Raw genomic sequence first — 18,951 nt, forward strand, 5'->3', positions numbered from 1 at the left:
CCTCAACTACTTTCTGTGGTAGAGAATTCCACAGGTTCACCACTCTCTGGGTGAAGAAGTTTCTCCTCATCTCGGTCCTAAATGGCTTACCCCTTATCCTCAGACTGTGACCCCTGGTTCTGGACTTCCCCAACATCGGGAACATTCTTCCTGCATCTAACCTGTCTAAACCCGTCAGAATTTTAAACGTTTCTATGAGGTCCCCTCTCATTCTTCTGAACTCCAGTGAATACAAGCCCAGTTGATCCAGTCTTTCTTGATAGGTCAGTCCCACCATCCCGGGAATCAGTCTGGTGAATCTTCGCTGCACTCCCTCAATAGCAAGAATGTCCTTCCTCAAGTTAGGAGACCAAAACTGTACACAATACTCAAGGTGTGGCCTCACCAAGGCCCTGTACAACTGTAGCAACACCTCCCTGCCCCTGTACTTAAATCCCCTCACTATGAAGGCCAACATGCCATTGCTTTCTTAACCGCCTGCTGTACCTGCATGCCAACCTTCAATGACTGATGTACCATGACACCCAAGTCTCGTTACACCTTCCCTTTTCCTAATCTGTCACCATTCAGATAATAGTCTGTCTCTCTGTTTTTACCACCAAAGTGGATAACCTCACATTTATCCACATTATACTTCATCTGCCATGCATTTGCCCACTCACCTAACCTATCCAAGTCACTCTGCAGCCTCATAGCATCCTCCTCGCAGCTCACACTGCCACCCAACTTAGTGTCATCCGCAAATTTGGAGATACTACATTTAATCCCCTCGTCTAAATCATTAATGTACAATGTAAACAGCTGGGGCCCCAGCACAGAACCTTGCGGTACCCCACTAGTCACTGCCTGCCATTCTGAAAAGTACCCATTTACTCCTACTCTTTGCTTCCTGTCTGACAACCAGTTCTCAATCCACGTCAGCACACTACCCCCAATCCCATGTGCTTTAACTTTGCACATTAATCTCTTGTGTGGGACCTTGTCGAAAGCCTTCTGAAAGTCCAAATATACCACATCAACTGGTTCCCCTTTGTCCACTTTACTGGAAACATCCTCAAAAAATTCCAGAAGATTTGTCAAGCATGATTTCCCTTTCACAAATCCATGCTGACTTGGACCCATCATGTCACCATTTTCCAAATGCGCTGCTATAACATCCTTAATAATTGATTCCATCATTTTACCCACTACTGAGGTCAGGCTGACTGGTCTATAATTCCCTTTTTTCTCTCTCCCTCCTTTTTTTAAAAAAGTGGGGTTACATTGGCTACCCTCCACTCCATAGGAACTGATCCAGAGTCAATGGAATGTTGGAAAATGACTGTCAATGCATCCGCTATTTCCAAGGCCACCTCCTTAACTACTCTGGGATGCAGTCCATCAGGCCCTGGGGATTTATCGGCCTTCAATCCCATCAATTTCCCCAACACAATTTCCCGACTAATAAAGATTTCCCTCAGTTCCTCCTCCTTACTAGACCCTCTGACCACTTTTATATCCGGAAGGTTGTTTGTGTCCTCCTTAGTGAATACTGAACCAAAGTACTTGTTCAATTGGTCTGCCATTTCTTTGTTCCCAGTTATGACTTCCCCTGATTCTGACTGCAGGGGACCTACGTTTGTCTTTACTAACCTTTTTCTCTTTACATACCTATCGAAACTTTTGCAATCCGCCTTAATGTTCCCTGCAAGCTTCTTCTCGTACTCCATTTTCCCTGCCCTAATCAAACCCTTTGTCCTCCTCTGCTGAGTTCTAAATTTCTCCCAGTGCCCAGGATCGCTGCTATTTCTGGCCAATTTGTATGCCACTTCCTTGGCTTTAATACTATCCCTGATTTCCCTAGATAGCCACGGTTGAGACACCTTTCCTTTTTTATTTTTACGCCAGACAGGAATGTACAATTGTTGTAATTCATCCATGCGGTCTCTAAATGTCTGCCATTGCCCATCCACAGTCAACCCCTTAAGTATCATTCGCCAATCTATCCTAGCCAATTCACGCCTCATACCTTCAAAGTTACCCTTCTTTAAGTTCTGGACCATGGTCTCTGAATTAACTATCATTCTCCATCCTAATGCAGAATTCCACCATATTATGGTCACTCTCCCCCAAGGGGCCTCGCACAATGAGATTGCTAATTAGTCCTCTCTCATTACACAACACCCAGTCTAAGATGGCCTCTCCCCTAGTTGGTTCCTCGACATATTGGTCTAGAAAACCATCCCTTATGCACTCCAGGAAATCCTCCTCCATCGTATTGCTTCCAGTTTGGCTAGCCCAATCTATGTGCATATTAAAGTCACCCATTATAACTGCTGCACCTTTATTGCATGCACCCCTAATTTCCTGTTTGATGCCCTCCCCAACATCACTACTACTATTTGGAGGTCTGTACACAACTCCCACTAACGTTTTTTGCCCTTTGGTGTTCTGCAGCTCTACCCATATAGATCCCACATCATCCAAGCTAATGTCTTTCCTAACTATTGCATTAATCTCCTCTTTAACCAGCAATGCTACCCCACCTCCTTTTCCTTTTATTCTATCCTTCCTGAATGTTGAATACCCCTGGATGTTGAGTTCCCAGCCCTGAAAATCCTGGAGCCACGTCGCCGTAATCCCAATCACATCATATTTGTTAACATCTATTTGCATAGTTAATTCATCCACCTTATTGCGGATACTCCTTGCATTAAGACACAAAGCTTGTTTTTTTTAACACCCTTTGTCCTTTTTGAATTTTACAGTGGCCCTTTTTGTTCTTTGCCTTGGGTTTCTCTGCCCTCCACTTTTCCTCATCTCCTTTCTGTCTTTTGATTTTGCCTCTTTTTTGTCTTTGCCTCCTTTTTGTCTCCCTCTGTCTCCCTCTGTCTCCCTCTGTCTCCCTCTGTCTCCCTCTGTCTCCCTCTGTCTCCCTCTGTCTCCCTCTGTCTCCCTCTGTCTCCCTGCATTGGTTCCCATCCCCCTGCCATATTAGTTTAACTGCTCCCCAACAGCACTAGCAAACACTCCCCCTAGGACATTGGTTCCGGTCTTGCCCAGGTGCAGACCATCCGGTTTGTACTGGTCCCACCTCCCCCAGAACCGGTTCCAATGCCCCAGGAATTTGAATCCCTCCCTGCTGCACCACTGCTCAAGCCACGTATTCATCTGCGCTATCCTGCGATTCCTACTCTGACTAGCACGTGGCACTGGTAGCAATCCCGAGATTACTACTTTTGAGGTCCTACTTTTTAATTTAGCTCCTAAAATTCGTTTCGTAGGACCTCATCCCTTTTTTTACCTATGTCGTTGGTACCAATGTGCACCACGACAACTGGCTGTTCTCCCTCCCATTTCAGAATGTCCTGCACCCGCTCCGAGACATCCTTGACCCTTGCACCAGGGAGGCAACATACCATCCTGGAGTCTCGGTTGCGGCCGCAGAAACGCCTATCTATTCCCCTCACCATTGAATCCCCTATCACTATCGCGCTCCCACTCTTTTTCCTGCCCTCCTGTGCAGCAGAGCCAGCCACGGTGCCATGAACTTGGCTGCTGCTGCCCTCCCCTGATGAGTCATCCCCCCCAACAGTACTCAAAGCGGTGTATCTGTTTTGCAGGGGGATGACCACAGGGGACCCCTGCACTACCTTCCTTGCACTGCTCTTCCTGCTGGTCTTCCATTCCCTATCTGGCTGTGGACCCTTCTCCTGCGGTAAGACCAACTCACTACACGTGATACTCACGTCATTCTCAGCATCGTGGATGCTCCAGAGTGAATCCACCCTCAGCTCCAATTCCACAACGCGGACCGTCAGGAGCTCGAGGCGGATACACTTCTCACACACGTAGTCGTCAGGGACACCGGAAGTGTCCGAGTTCCCACATGGTACAGGAGGAGCATATCACGTGACCGAGCTCTCCTGCCATGCCTCAACCCTTAGATACCCTTAAATTGGTAATAACAATGTTACAGTTCACTTACTGATATAAAAAATAAAAAGAAAAGCTACTCACCAATCACCAGCCAATCACTTACCCCATTGGCTGTGACATCACCTTTTGATTCCTTTCTACTTCTATTTTGCTTTCTCTCCCGCTGTAGCTGCCTTTTATAGGCCGCTCCCGCCTCTCACCAACTGCCGCTGGCTCTCGATCTCCCGCTGGGCCTTTTATAGGCCGCTCCCGCCTCTCACCAACTGCCACTGGCTCTCGATCTCTCGCTGGGCCTTTTAAAGGCCGCTCCCGCCTCTCACCAACTGCCGCTGGCTCTCGATCTCCCGCTGGGCCTTTTATAGGCCGCTCCCCTCTCACCAACTGCCGCTGGCTCTCGATCTCCCGCTGGGCCTTTTATAGGCCGCTCCCCTCTCACCAACTGCCGCTGGCTCTCGATCTCCCGCTGGGCCTTTTATAGGCCGCTCCCCTCTCACCAACTGCCGCTGGCTCTCGATCTCCCGCTGGGCCTTTTATAGGCCGCTCCCCTCTCACCAACTGCCGCTGAAACATTGAAACATCTGCAAACCCATCCCTTTTGGTATGGAAAGTCAGTAAGGTGGAGCTGTGTCCCTTAAAAGTCGGCTTGTAAAAGTTGAGGTCTATGACAGCCTAATGCTGCAGACACTTTGATTGGTAGATCATGAATGTCTGACTGCTACCCAAGGTCAGGAAAACCAACAGGAAATGACTGCCACTTTTTTTATTATAAAAGTATTCATCTGGAAAGAAAGTCTGATTATCTGAAATATGACCAATTCAGATTAGTTTGAAACATGTTTAATTCAGTAACTTTCAGGTTTAACAATGTTTGCAAGATCAGGTGTGGGACAAAGTGGAAAACCGCCCAGCTATGTCCTGTCCACAAAAAGCAGGACAAATCCAATCCAGCCAATTACTGCCCCATCAATCTACTCTCAATCATCAGCAGTAATGGAAGGTATCATTGACCGTGCTATCAAGTGGCACTTACTCACCAATAACCTGCTCACCAATGCGCCTGGGCCACTCGGCTCCAAACCTCATTACAGCCTTGGTACAAATATCGACAAAAGTGCGGAATTCCAGAGGCGAGGGGGAAAGCGACTGCCCTCGACATCAAGGCAGCATTTGACCGTGTGGCATCAAGAAGCCCTAGCAAAATTGAAGTCAATGGGAATCAGGGTAATCAGGGGGAAAATTCTACACTGGCTAGTCATACCTAGCACAAAGGAAGATGGTTATGGTTGCTGGAAACCAATCATCTCAGCCCCAGGACATTGCTGCAGGAGTTCCTTAAGGCAGTGTCCGAGGCCCAACCATCTTCAGTTGCTTCATCAATGATCTTCCCTCCATCATAAGGTCAGAAGTGGGGATGTTCGCTGATGATTGCAGTGAGCAGATCCATTCACAACTCCTCAGATAATGAAGCAATCCATGCCCGCATGCAACAAGACCTGGATGACATTCGGGCTTGGGTTGCGAAGCAGCACCACACAGTGCCAGGCAATGATCACCTCCATCAAGAGAAAGTCTAACCACCATCATCAGCACCATTACCATTGTTGAATCCCCCACCATCAACATCCTGGGGGTCATCATTGACCAGAAACTTAACTGGACCAGCCACATAAATATTGTGGCTACAAGAGCAGGTCAGAGGCTGGGTATTCTGCAGCGAGCGACTCACCTCCTGATTCCCCAAAGCCTTTCCACCATCTACAAGGCACATGTCAGGAGTGTGATGGAATACTCTCCACTTGCCTGGCTGAGTATAGCTCCTATAAAACTCAAGAAACTTGACACAATCCAGGACAAAGCAGCCTGCTTCAATGCCACCATCCACTACCTTAAACATTCACTCCCTCCACCACCGCGCACCGTGACTGCAGTGTGTACCACCTACAAGATGCACTGCTGCAACTCACCAAGGCTTCTTCAACAGCACCTTCCAAATCCGCAACCTCTATCACCTAGAAGGTCGAGGGCATTAGGCACATGGGAACACCACCACCTCCAAGTTACACACCATCCTGACTTGGAATCAGACAGGAAGCAGAGAGTCGGGATAAACGGGTCCTTTTCAGAATGGCAGGCAGTGACTAGTGGGGTGCCACAGGGCTCAGTGCTGGGACCCCAGCTATTTACAATATACATTAATGATTTGGATGAAGGAATTGAATGTAAGATCTCCAAGTTTGCAGATGACACTAAACTGGGTGTCATGGTACATCAGCTGTGAGGAGGACGCTAAGAGGCTGCACAGTGACTTGGACAGGTTAGGTGAATGGCCAAATGCATGATAGATGCAGTATAATGTGAATAAATGTGAGGTTATCCACTTTGGGGGCAAAAACACAAAGGCAGAATATTATCTGAATGGTGGCAGATTAGGAAAAGGGGAGGTGCAATGAGATCTGGGTGTCATGGTACATCAGTCATTGAAAGTTGGCATGCAGGTACAGCAGGCGGTGAAGGCGGCAAATGGTATGTTGGCCTTTATAGCTAGGGTATTTGAGTATAGGAGCAGGAAGGTCTTACTGCAATTGTACAGGGCCTTGGTGAGGCCTCACCTGGAATATCATGTTCAGTTTTGGTCTCCTAATTCGAGAAAGGACATTCTTGCTATTGAAGGAGTGCAGCAAAGGTTCACCAGACTGATTCCTGAGATGATTGGACTGACATACGAGGAGAAACTGGATCGACTGGGTCTTTATTCATTGAAGTTTAGAAGGATGAGAGGGGATCTCATAGAAACAAAGTTCTGACGGGACGGGACTGGACAGGTTAGATGCAGGAAGAATGTTCCCGATGTTGGGGAAGTCCAGAACCAGGGGACACAGTCTAAGGATAAGGGGTAACCATTTAGGACTGAGATGAGAAACTTCTTAACTCAGAGAGTTGTTAACCTGTGGAATTCCCTACCGCAGAGAGTTGTTGATGCCAGTTCATTGGATATATTCAAGAGGGAGTTAGATATGGCCCTTACAGCTAAAGGGATCAAGGAGTATGGAGAGAAAGCAGGAAAGGGGTACTGAGGTAGATGATCAGCCATGATCTTATTGAATGGTGTGCAGGCTCAAAGGGCCGAATGGCCTACTCCTGCACCTATTTTCTATGTTTACGATTCTTCATCGTCACTGGGTCAAAATCCTGGAACTCCCCCGCTAACAGCACTGTGGGAGTTCCTTCACCACACGGACTGCAGTGGTTCAAGGCAGCAGCTCACCACCACCTTCTCGAGGGCTATTAAGGATGGGCGACAAAAGCTGGCCTTTCCAACGACGCCCACATCCCATGATTGATTAATAGTATCCCGCTTCATTCAAATGAAGCGCATTTCTACTTGAAATGTCTCGCACTCGAGTCCCAATCACAGCTGGAAAGTCACAGCATCCAACTGTTTCTCAAATGATTCCAAGATGCTTGTCTCCCATAACCTACCCAGAAGTTCAGCCCTTCTCTTGAAGAACTTCTTCACATCATTCACTTGGTTGAACCCGAATCTCTCGTGTCATTATCATAGTTTAATTTGATGTAATGTTCTGGATTTACTTTTTCTGTACCATTTACTAGCTTATTACCCCACAACATCCCCTCTCACTCAGCTTTCCTGGTTGAAAAACTCAAGTTTCTACATTCTTTTATCAGACTTTAGCTCTCCGATACTGTAGATTAAACGGGAGGCTCTTCTCTGAACCATTATCAGGGCTTGTGCCTCCGTGCCCAGAATCAGGCACACCACTCAAAGGGCCCAAGTTTCCACATGATTTGCGCCTGATTTTTTAGGAGCAACTGGTGGAGAGCGGACTATCTTAGAAATCGCAATTCTCCATATTTTTTTTTCTGCAGTTCTAGTCAGGTAGAACAGTTCTACTTTGGAACAGAATTTTTTCTTCAAAAAGGGGCGTGTCCAGCCACTGACGCCCGATTTGAAAGTTTCCACAGTGAAAACGTACTCCAAACTAAAGTAGAATGGAGCAAGTGAAGATTTTTGTAGAACTGAAAAAACCTGTTCTACACATTAAAAAATCAGGCGCAGGTTACAAATTAGGCGTCCAGAACGAGGTGGGGGGGGGGGGGGGGAAGGGAAGTCATTAAATTCTATAATAAATCCTTATTTATACTTATACAAAGAAAAGATTAAATAAACCATCTTCCTACCTGTGTGAAAGTGCTTCAGGCAGGCCTTTCATAACCGAAGGCTGAACGGGCCGGCCCGAGACTTCGGGCAGGGCCCGTCCCCAACACCAGATTTACAGGTAGGTGGCGTTGGGTTGGGTAGGTTAGGTTCGGTTCGAGAGAGAGGTCAGGTCGGATCCAGTCCGGGAATCGGGTCGGGTCCAGTCGGCGGGGCGGGGAGTGGGAACAGGAGCGCGGGTCGGGTCCAGTCCGGGGGGGGGGCGGGGAGCGGGAACAGGAGCGCGCGGGGGGGGGTGGGGGCATGGGTGTCGGTTCTGGTCCGGAGGCGGGGGGGGGGGGGGGGGGGGGCGGGTGTCGGGTCTGGTCCGGAGGCGGGGGGGAGCAGGTGTCGGGTTTGGTCGGCGGGGGGGGGGGGAGGAGAAGGAGCTGGTCGTGGGAGGAGCCTTATTCACGCAGCCCCAGTGAGGCCATTGGGCCAGGGCTAGGGGCTGCGTGCTTCGGGCCCCTCCCACACAGTTTCGGGCGCCTGGAGCTACTGCACTTGCGTGCCCACTGTTGTGCGCATGTGCAGAGGTCCCGGCACTGTTTACAGCGCAGGGACCTGGCTCCGCCCCCCCCACAGCTCGTGCTGCGCTGTGCCGAGGGCCAGAGAGCCTGCAGGGAGGTGAAGAATACGGAGGATTTTTTTAGGCACACTTTCTGGCGCGAAAAACGGGCGTCCAGGTCGGGACTGCGCCGTTCTCGGCGCGTGTGGAAACTTGGGCCCCAAGTGTGGTCCCAAATATTCACAGTTGAAGCATCGCTTTCTTTGCCTTGTACTCTGCCCAGGCTATATAGTTCAGCATTTCATGTGCCCGCTGCACACTGATCAGATATGTTGACCACTTACTCTAGCCATGGATATTCATACAATATTTATGGACATTTTCTTTTCCTGTGTGCAGTATTTTACACTTGTACTAAATGTTATCTGCTATTTTTCTACCTGCTTACATATTTTGCTGTGATTCAATTTCCCCGCCAACCCATTTATCATTTTTCAATCTGACCAGTTTGCATTGAGCTTACTAGTCACCAAGTCACTAAAGTGTAAATTTGGCAACAGTAGGAGTCCTAACATCAACCATGCAGCACACCACTCAGGGATGCACCCCAACCAAACTTAATTTCTCCACAAGCGTTCATTACTTCCCATTCAGCCAATTTCTTATCCATTCTCAGGTCTGCCTTGACTCCCCATCATTTCCAGCTCAATTTAACAACCCTTTGCATGGAACTTCATCATGAGCATTTTGGAAGTCTATGTACAGCATGCCATAAAGTACTGGAACTCACTTCCTCAAAAAGGTCAGAGGATAGCCCGGCAGGTTCCTCCTGTTCTGCAGCCAGGTTATTTAATGTTTACAATTTATCATACAGGTAACTTCAAGTTTACTCCTGTTAATTAGTTCTATCATTTATGCGCCCAGTACTGATTTGAAATTAGCAGATTCAGTTTCCTGGATCTTTTACCATCAATTTTGATAATGGGGTTTGCTTTCACCTATTTCCAATGTAATTAGTCACCACTGATGATTCATTTGTTTTGAGCCCTATTTGCCTTGCTAGGATCTTCATCTGCTTTATGATAAAAGTGTTAATTTTATCACCAGGATTCCTTGGAATACTTGGTGGAAATCATGAGTTAGTATAAACTATATAATTCAAAACAGGAAGAGTCACATTTTAAATATCTGCTGCACTGTGTAACAGATATCATCACGAATAAATCAAATTTCCAGTTAAAGGTCAAATAGTTGTGTACCTTTAGGTAGCAGCAGAGACCATCTCCCTTGAGATTTCCATCTTTGTCTTTGTACAATTTAATTTTATACTCTTCTGTTTCAGGGTTTTGCATGATGATCCCAAACTTTGCCATTAGCACTACAAATTCATCATTTGTAATGTCTGGAGGTAACCCTGAAAATGAGAAATAACTAACTTAAAACAAACAGATATTCAAATATCAAATTACTACTTTAGGAGTTCCAGGTGGAAATAAAAGGTTGTGACTGTCCAAATAGCATTTCCCTTCCACCACATGCAAAGTCATTTAAAAGCTACAAATAAATAATCATCACTCCAGCAGTTTTGAGGTGAAAATGGTGAACGAGTACTTATATAAGAAATAAGAGCAGGAGTAGGCCATAAGACCCCTCGAGCCTGCTCCGCCATTCAATTAGGTCATGGCTGATCTGATCTTGGACTCAGCTCCACTTCCCTGTCCACTCCCCATAACCCCTTATCGTTTAAGGCACTGTCTATTTCTGTCTTAAATTTATTCAATGTTCCAGCTTCCACAGCTCTCTGAGGCAGCGAATTCCACAGATTTACAACCCTCAGAGAAGAAATTTCTCCTTAGCACTTTTTTTAATGGGCGGCCCCTTATTCTAAGATCATGCCCTCTAGTTCTAGTCTCCCGCATCAGTGGAAACCTCCTCTCTGCATCCACCTTGTCAAGCCCCCTCATAATCTTATACGTTTCGATAAGATCACCTCTCATTCTTCTGAATTCCAATGAGTAGAGGCCCAACCTACTCAACCTTTCCTCATAAGTCAACCCCCTCATCCCCGGAATCAACCTAGTGAACCTTCTCTGAACTGCCTCCAAAGCAAGTATATCTTTTCGTAAATATGGAAACCAAAACTGCACGCAGTATTCCAAGTGTGGCCTCATCAATACCTTATATAGCTGTAGCAAGACTTCCCTGCTTTTATACTCCATCCCCTTTTCAATAAAGGCCAAGATACCATTGGCCTTCCTGATCACTTGCTGTACCTGCATACCATCATCCTTTTGTGTTTCATGCACAAGTACCCCCAGGTCCCGCTGTACTGCGGCACTTTGCAATCTTTCTCCATTTAAATAATAAATTGCTCTTTGATTTTTTTCTGCCAAAGTGCATGACCTCACACTTTCCAACATTATACTCCATTTGCCAAATTTTTGCCCACTCACTTAGCCTGTATATGTCCTTTTGCAGATTTTTTGTGTCCTCCTCACACATTGCTTTTCCTCCCATCTTTGTATCATCAGCAAACTTGGCTACGTTACTCAGTCTTCTTCCAAGTCGTTAATATAGATTATAAATAGTTGGGATCCCTGCAGCACCCCACTAGTCACTGGTTGCCAACCAGAGAATGAACCATTTATCCCAACTCTCTGTTCTCTGTTGGTTAGCCAATCCTCTATCCATGTTAATATATTACCCACAACCCCGTGAACTTTTATCTTGTGCAGTAACCTTTTATGAGGCACCTTTTCAAATGCCTTCTGGAAATCCAAATACACCACATCCACTGGTTTCCCTTTATCCACCCTGTTCGTTACATCCTCAAAGAACTCCAGCAAATTTGTCAAACATGACATCCTCTTCATAAATCCATGCTGACTCTGCCTGACCAAATTTTGCTTTTCCAAATGTCCTGCTACTGCTTCTTTAATAATGGACTTCAACATTTTCCCAACCACAGATGTTAGGCTAATTAGTCTACAGTTTCCTGCTTTTTGTCTGTCTCCTTTTTTAAATAGGGGCGTTACATTTGCAGTTTTACAATCTGCTGGGACCTCCCCAGAATCCAGGGAATTTTGGTAAATTACAACCACTATCACTGCCGCTACTTCTCTTAAGACCCTAGGATGCAAGCTATCAGGTCCAGGGGATTTATCTGCCTTTAGTCCCATTATCTTACTGAGTACCACCTCCTTAGAGATTGTGTTAAGTTCCTCCCTCCCTACAGCCCCTTGACTATCCACTGTCAGAATATTGTTAGTGTCCTCTACCATAAAGACTGATACAAAATATTTGTTCAGCGTTTCTGCCATCTCCATGCTCCTCATTACTAATTCCCCAGTCTCTTCCTCTAAGGGACCAACATTTACTTTAGCCACTCTTTTCCTTTTTATATACCTATAGAAACTCTTGCTATCTGTTTTTATACTTTGTGCTAGTTTACTTTCATAGTCCATCTTTCCTTTCTTAATCATTTTTTGAGTCGTTCTTTGCTGGCTTTTAAAAGCGTCCCAGTCTTCTGTCCTCCCACTAGTTTTGGCCACTTTGTATGCCCTTGTTTTTAGTTGGATACCATCCTTTATTTCTTTAACTAGCCACAGATGGCTATCTTTTCTCTTACACCCTTTCCTCCTCACTGGAATATATTTTTCTTGAGAGTTGTGAAGTATCTCCTTAAATGTACACCACTGTTCATCAACCGTCCTGCACTTTAATCTATTTTGCCAGTCCACTTTAACCAACTCTGCCCTCATACCTCCAGTCTCCTTTATTTAAGCTTAGTAAGTTGGTTAGAGATCCAACTTTCTCACCGTCCATCTGAATTTGAAATTCAATCATGCTATGATCACTCATTCCGAGGGGACCCTTTACTAGGAGATTGTTTATTAATCCTGTCTCATTACACAGGACCAGATCTAAGATAGCCTGCCCCCTGGTTGGTTCTTGGAAATAGTCACACGATCATTAATCAAGAACAGTATCAACAGTATATTGCAGCTCACTTAGAAGGTACTCCCAAGATAAAAACATCAAGAAAATTAACAGAAAACCTTCTCAGCTACTCTTCCCTGAAAAGCAGCATTTGGAATCGACAAAATCTCTGCTGAAACACATACCATATAGTGGGCTGGATTTTCGGTTGCCTGATGCCTTAGTTAGCGGCCAGAGGGGACGTTAATGGGAGCGCAAGAGGTTACCGACCGGGAGCGCAGCTTTTAGCACCCCGACCGAAAATTCATTAGAGGCTCACAGGGGGCTAAAACCAATAGCGCCTGGCTGCTGAAGATCAGTGCAACCCTGACGCTAGTAATTACGCTATTAAATACCCCATTAAAAGTTAGACCCAAAGGATTAGGAGTAACTAATTTTAATTTTGTGCAGTGTCAAATGTATCCATTTTAATAAAAATTTTAATTCAGTAGCTTAAAAAAAGTGTTCATCTTTATTTCAGGTTTGCTCTTTCCCCATATGAGAGCTCCAATCTTTGTTTTGCTCTCTAACATTTTAAAATGTTAGAATTTTAGGAGCTTACCCACTTCCTGGTTCTCGGTGGGGAATTCTGCACTTTGATTGGCTGCTTAGACAGCTTATTGATAGCACAGCCGCGTGCACTATGGGATTCCCACGATACTACATGGATTTCAATTAAGCATCGGAAAACCAGAAATTCTTGACACCAATTTCCCAAGATCTTTGTGCGAATCTTACTTTGGGGCCAGTAGCAAATGCCTTTGTTTTGCCGCTGATGGCAAATTGCGGGCCTATGAATTTAAGAAGTTCTTTTAGCTGATGATTCACATGAAAGTGATCAACTTTTTAAAAATAAACTTCGTTTTGGAAGATATTCTAACTGAGACACATTTTATTCTGCTGATTAGAACACTTTGGTTTTTGTTTTTGGGAATCCCAAAACAATCTTAGTTTACATCAAGATTGCTTATACAGTGGCAGCAGGCAGAAAACTGTTTAATTTCCAAATTGATCAGCGTTGACATGTACTTTTCTCCCACTTTTACATCCCAGCATCCAAGATCACAAGAGAAATTCAGATGAGGGAAGCCATTCTCATCCACCCAGAAAAAAAAACTACCCTACACCTCACCACATCACACCTGACTCTTTGAAAGTCCAGCTTTGAATCCCCATACACAGGAAATGATTTCAAGTACAAATCACTCTTTATGTGAAGTTCATCTGGAAACCGTTCTCAACTTTCCTTTCACCAGTTTTAGCCTATGCTATTTTATTCTAATATTGTGGAAAACTTTGATGCAATGCTGCAGATATACTTTTATATCTCTTTCACAGTCACCTCCTTTTAGGACCTTCTTTTCTCATAATTCAGTCCTTTGACATTGGGGATCATTGGGCTTCTACTTTATCTTGGCAACAACGCTGAATACAGTACTCAAAGTAGGATCTGTAGTTTTAACATGACAGGGAGTGTGTGTGTCAACTGCTGTGAGTAGAACACTCCATAAACGCCCTACTTCAAGTAGCAACTTCACACAGTGCACATTTGTCCAAAGCAAAAGCGAAGGACTAAAGAGATCCTTAAGGCATTTTGTTCTGTAACAGATTCTATAACTAAGAAACCCTATGTTTTCTTATTTTTGCTTTTAATTTTATTTCTTAATAAACCTAATTTGCAACTTGTAGCCTGGGGTATACAGTCTGTCATAGGGTTGTCTGTTCAATCAGAGAGTGCACCCATAATATTTATAGTGGATACCCAGTAAGAAAAATAAGTGCCCCGTGTATATCCTGCAGTCATCTATCGCAGATTACTTTGTATATAGGGCCATATTCCAGTTCATAGAGAGTGGGGGGCTTGCCTATGGAAGTGGACCTTTGAGCTGGATACCTGAAAAGTATCTGGAATGCACCAGAATCATAACAATCATCTCATAATGATGAAACCAATCATACAAGATTCACATTTGTCAACTAACAACATACATTCCTCAGCCCAGTACTTACCAGACACGTACACATTTGTGTTCTTCTGTTCCTCGACGTCAATCCAGCCTATAAAAAGTATATATACACGCATTGTTAAATATCAATTAAATATCATATACAAAATGTTGAGTGTAATTTTACTAGCATCCCAAAGTTTCCTAAAGACCATTGTGATATGGGGCTAGACAGTAGGGCAAAACAATGTACCCTCAGCTCACAGTACTAATATAACATAATAAAAAAAATCATACAATGCATTAAATGAGATATTCGGTAGAACAAAGGATTAGCGTAAATGTGGTCAACAGTTGTCATTTTACATGGACGTATGAACAGCAATACAGGTTACAGCATCAAAACTGAGAATGATCACTTTTTCCGCTCGTCAAATTGCTCATCTAGGTGAGAAAATTTCATCTATTTTAACAGTATGGGCCAAAGATGCTGGTTCTTGACGCACGATGCGCATGCGCTGAAATTCAGCACTTGCTAACAGTTCCAACGCATGCCCGGGAGAAGGGCCTTCGCGGGCGGAGATTTGGGCTACTTGCCCAACTCCTGCCCAGCAAATATCCTTCAAACACTTACGCCAGGTAAAAGCAGCTGTAAGGCCTGCTTTTACTAACGTAAGAGTTTTAAAAGACAGGAAAATAACATTTTATATTAAAAAACCTGTCCGTTAAGGTAAGTTTACATCTAATTAAACATATTAAAAAAATTTTTTTTTTTCGTCCAAAACATTTCATTACATTCAATTTCAATTAATTTTAAATGTGTGAAGTGTTTTTCTTATTTATTTAAAATGTTTGTGTTTTTGGGGGTATCCCCATTCATAGAAATGCTGATCTCCATACAAACGGAACTCCCCATTACTGTGAATGGCGATACGCCAATTTCATTGGTTGGTCTGGCCCAACAAGTAGCTGCTCCATAGTTTTGTATGTTAAATGGCCCCAAGTTTCCACATGATTTGCTCCTGATTTTTAGGAGCAACTGGTGGAGAACGGGATATCTTAGAAATCGGAATTCCCCACATTTAAGTTTTCTGCAGTTCTAGTCAGGTAGAACAGTTTCACTTTTGAACAGAATTTTTTTTTCAAAAAAGGGGGCATGTCCGGCCACTGACGCCTGATTTGAAAGTTTCCACAGTGAAAACGTACTCCAAACTAACTTAGAATGGAGCAAGTGAAGATTTTTGTCGGCTTGAAAAAACCTTGTCTACACATTAAAAAAATCAGGCGCAGGTTACAAATTAGGCGTCCGGAACGAGGTGGGGGTGGGGGGAGGGGAAGGGAAGTCATTACATTCTACAATAAATCCTTAGTTATACTTATACAAATATTATACAAATAAATCCAACCTGAATAAAAATTTATAAGCAAAGAAAAGATTAAATAAACCATGCTCCTACCTGTGTGAAAGTGCTTCAGGCAGGCCTTCCAGGCAGCGGTTTGCCTTCGGGACTGACCGACGGCAGGGTGGGGGGGGTGGAGGCAGGGAAAAGGCTGCAGGAAGCCTCATTACTTAAGGCAGCTGTTCCCGACAGCAGGGGGGGGGAGGCAGGGAGAAGGCTGCAAGAAGCAGGCTGCAGGAAGCCTCATTACTTAAGGCAGCTGTTCCCGACAGCAGGGGGGGGGAGGCAGGGAGAAGGCTGCAAGAAGCAGGCTGCAGGAAGCCTCATTACTTGAGGCAGCCGTTTGCCGTCGGGCCCAACGGACAGCAGGGGGAGAAAGCTGCAAGAAGCCTCAGTGCTGATCATGGAAGGGCAATGTGGTTTTATTAAAAAATGTTAAAAATTGAACAGCTACAAAGAATTTGAATAGTCTCAAACAAGTGCATGTGTTCCGTTTATCACAGTCTATCTTTAATTACAGAATGCACTCCCTCACCCTCACACACAGAAATATCAAGAAAATTAAAATACAAGCCTTTGCAAGGGTTCAATAAACAAATTTTCACTTTTTCTGCAGCACTTTTTAAAATGGCCAAGTGCCAATGTTTCCTTCAGACTGCGCGTGCGCGAACGCTCCAACGCGCACATGCAGGGTTGCGGGCACGAAAAAAACTCATTTAAATTGTACCCGTCCCCTCCTACTTACAAAATCGGCGCGAGTGGTAGGCTCCGCCCCCTGGGCGCCACGCCAAGCAGACATCGAGCTGCAAAGCGCTCGAGAATAGCGCGTTTTTTTTCAGGCGCCGTTTTCGCCGCGAAAAACAGGCGCCCAGTTCGGAGGGACGCCTGTTTTGCCACGTGTGGAAACTTGGGGCCAATATATCATCAGTAATGTCAACCTTTAGATTACTGGACTGCAAATGGGATAATCTATCATCAAGCGCATAAGCAAAAACATGCATTTAATATAGTGCCTTTCACAGCATCCCAAAGTACTTTACAGCCAACGAAGTATTTTAGGTGTAGTCACTGTTGTAATGTAGGGTAATGGGGCAGCCACTTCACACATAGCAAGATCCCACAAACGGCAATGAAATAACTAACCAGATAATTTGTTTTAATGATGTTGGTTGAGGGATAAATACAGACGAGGACACTGGGGAGAGCTCCTCTGATCTTCAAATAGGGACATCTTTTACATCCACCGGAGTGGGCAGATGGGGCCTTGATTTAATGTCTCATCGGAAAGATGGCACCTCCAACAGCATGATACTCCCTCAGTACTGCACCGCAGTGTCAACGTAAATTGCGTCCTCAAATCTCAGATGAAATTCCTCCGCATCTCCGTCTTAAAGGGTTGACCCCTTATCCTGAGACTGTGCCCCCCACTGTGAGACTTGAACCCACAACCTTTGGACTAAGGCGAGAGCAACTGAACCATGCTGAACACATACACAGTGCTTGCTGTTCCAGGAGAACTCCAAAAAAAATGCACATATAACCTCAAACTTGCTGTTAAGCTAGAATACATCTATGTGGTGCACTAACTGGTCACATTAGGACGACGTGTGCAAAAAAACAAATACAAGTTATGCAGAAAACTGAATTAACATACTGTTGCGATGATTATGAACTGTTCAAGCTCTCCATTTGAAACCCTTACTTAGATTACTGTCTGCAATACTTGAGGCAAAACCATGTGCTATTTCAGGAAAAATTCTAGCAACCTTTCTGCCAAACCCCCAAGGCAAGTCAGCTACAGACCACAGGTACTTATCACAAATCAATGGAAAGGTTAACCAACCTAAATCCACCTCAGTACAGGCCAATGGGCTCTTCACTCACGTAATTGTCAAGTCCTCAAAAAACTCTAGTGCATTCACACTTGAAATCAAATCCTGTGGAGAAACTAATAATTTCGAAAGACAGACATTGAAAAATTGGCCGAATAATTACATTAGAAAAATAACATTACCTGCATCTGCTTTTCTCTTCTCTCCTTTTTGCTTTTCTTTCTGATCAAGTTGAGCTGCATTTCTCTCTAAAGACTTCTTTCGAACAGCTTTCTGGGTGTCAGTGCTGGAAACCCCAACTTTGTCAGAGCTTTCTTCATTGAAACCATAGTTTGCGTGATACGTTGCCAGAAAATCTTCAGTTATCTAAAATAACGTAACTGATATCAGCATTTGCTTTCAACCTGCTGGGAGAGTGGGGGGGCCGGGGGGGGTGTATCGAGAAGTGGGGGGGGGGGGGGGAAAGAGAAGTGGAAGAGAGGAGCGGAAGGGAAGAATGGGGGGCAAAGCAGAGGGGAGGAACAGGGGAGGGAGGAATAGGGGAGGGGAGGAATGGGGGGGGAGAGAGGGGGGAGGAGGACGAAGGGGGGAGGAATGGGGGGGGGGGAAGAGAGAGGGGAGGAATGGGGGAGGGGGGGAAGAGAGAGGGGAGGAATGGGGGAGGGGGGGAAGAGAGAGGGGAGGAATGGGGGAGGGGGGGGGGAAGAGAGAGGGGAGGAATGGGGGAGGGGGGAGGAGTGGACGGGGGGGGGGAGAGGGGAGGAATGGGGGAGGGGGAGGAGAGGGGAGGAATGGGGGAGGGGGAGGAATGGGGGAGGGGAGGAGAGGGGAGGAGAGGGGAGGAATGGGGGAGGAGTGGACGGGGGGGGGGGGGGGAGAGAGGGGAGGAGTGGACGGGGGGGAGGGAGGGGAGGAGTGGATGGGGGGGAGAGAGGGGAGGAGTGGACGGGGGGGGGGGGGGAGAGAGGGGAGGAGTGGACGGGGGGGGGGGGGGGGGGAGAGAGGGGAGGAGTGGACGGGGGGGGGAGGGAGGGGAGGAGTGGATGGGGGGGAGAGAGGGGAGGAGTGGACGGGGGGGGGGGGAAAAGAGAGGGGAGGAGTGGACGGGGGGGGGGGGTGAGAGAGGGGAGGAGTGGAGGGGGGGGAGAAGAGA

At 45.7% G+C, this 18,951-nt stretch overlaps 1 protein-coding gene across 1 annotated transcript in view; it reads right to left on the reverse strand.

Annotated features, from left to right (window-relative positions):
- The window catches only part of htatsf1 (HIV-1 Tat specific factor 1), a 34,972-nt gene that overhangs the window by 11,591 nt on the left and 4,430 nt on the right, over positions 1-18,951 (reverse strand). The window contains exons 2-4 of the mRNA XM_070900624.1: positions 17,981-18,164; positions 14,631-14,678; positions 9,902-10,056 (exon numbers count right to left, since the gene is read on the reverse strand). Of these exons, the coding sequence (XP_070756725.1) occupies positions 9,902-10,056; positions 14,631-14,678; positions 17,981-18,164 (387 nt within the window). The remainder of the gene's footprint in view (positions 1-9,901; positions 10,057-14,630; positions 14,679-17,980; positions 18,165-18,951) is intronic.

The sequence above is a fragment of the Pristiophorus japonicus genome, chromosome 15, assembly GCF_044704955.1.
Source record: "Pristiophorus japonicus isolate sPriJap1 chromosome 15, sPriJap1.hap1, whole genome shotgun sequence".
NCBI lineage: Eukaryota > Metazoa > Chordata > Chondrichthyes > Pristiophoridae > Pristiophorus > Pristiophorus japonicus.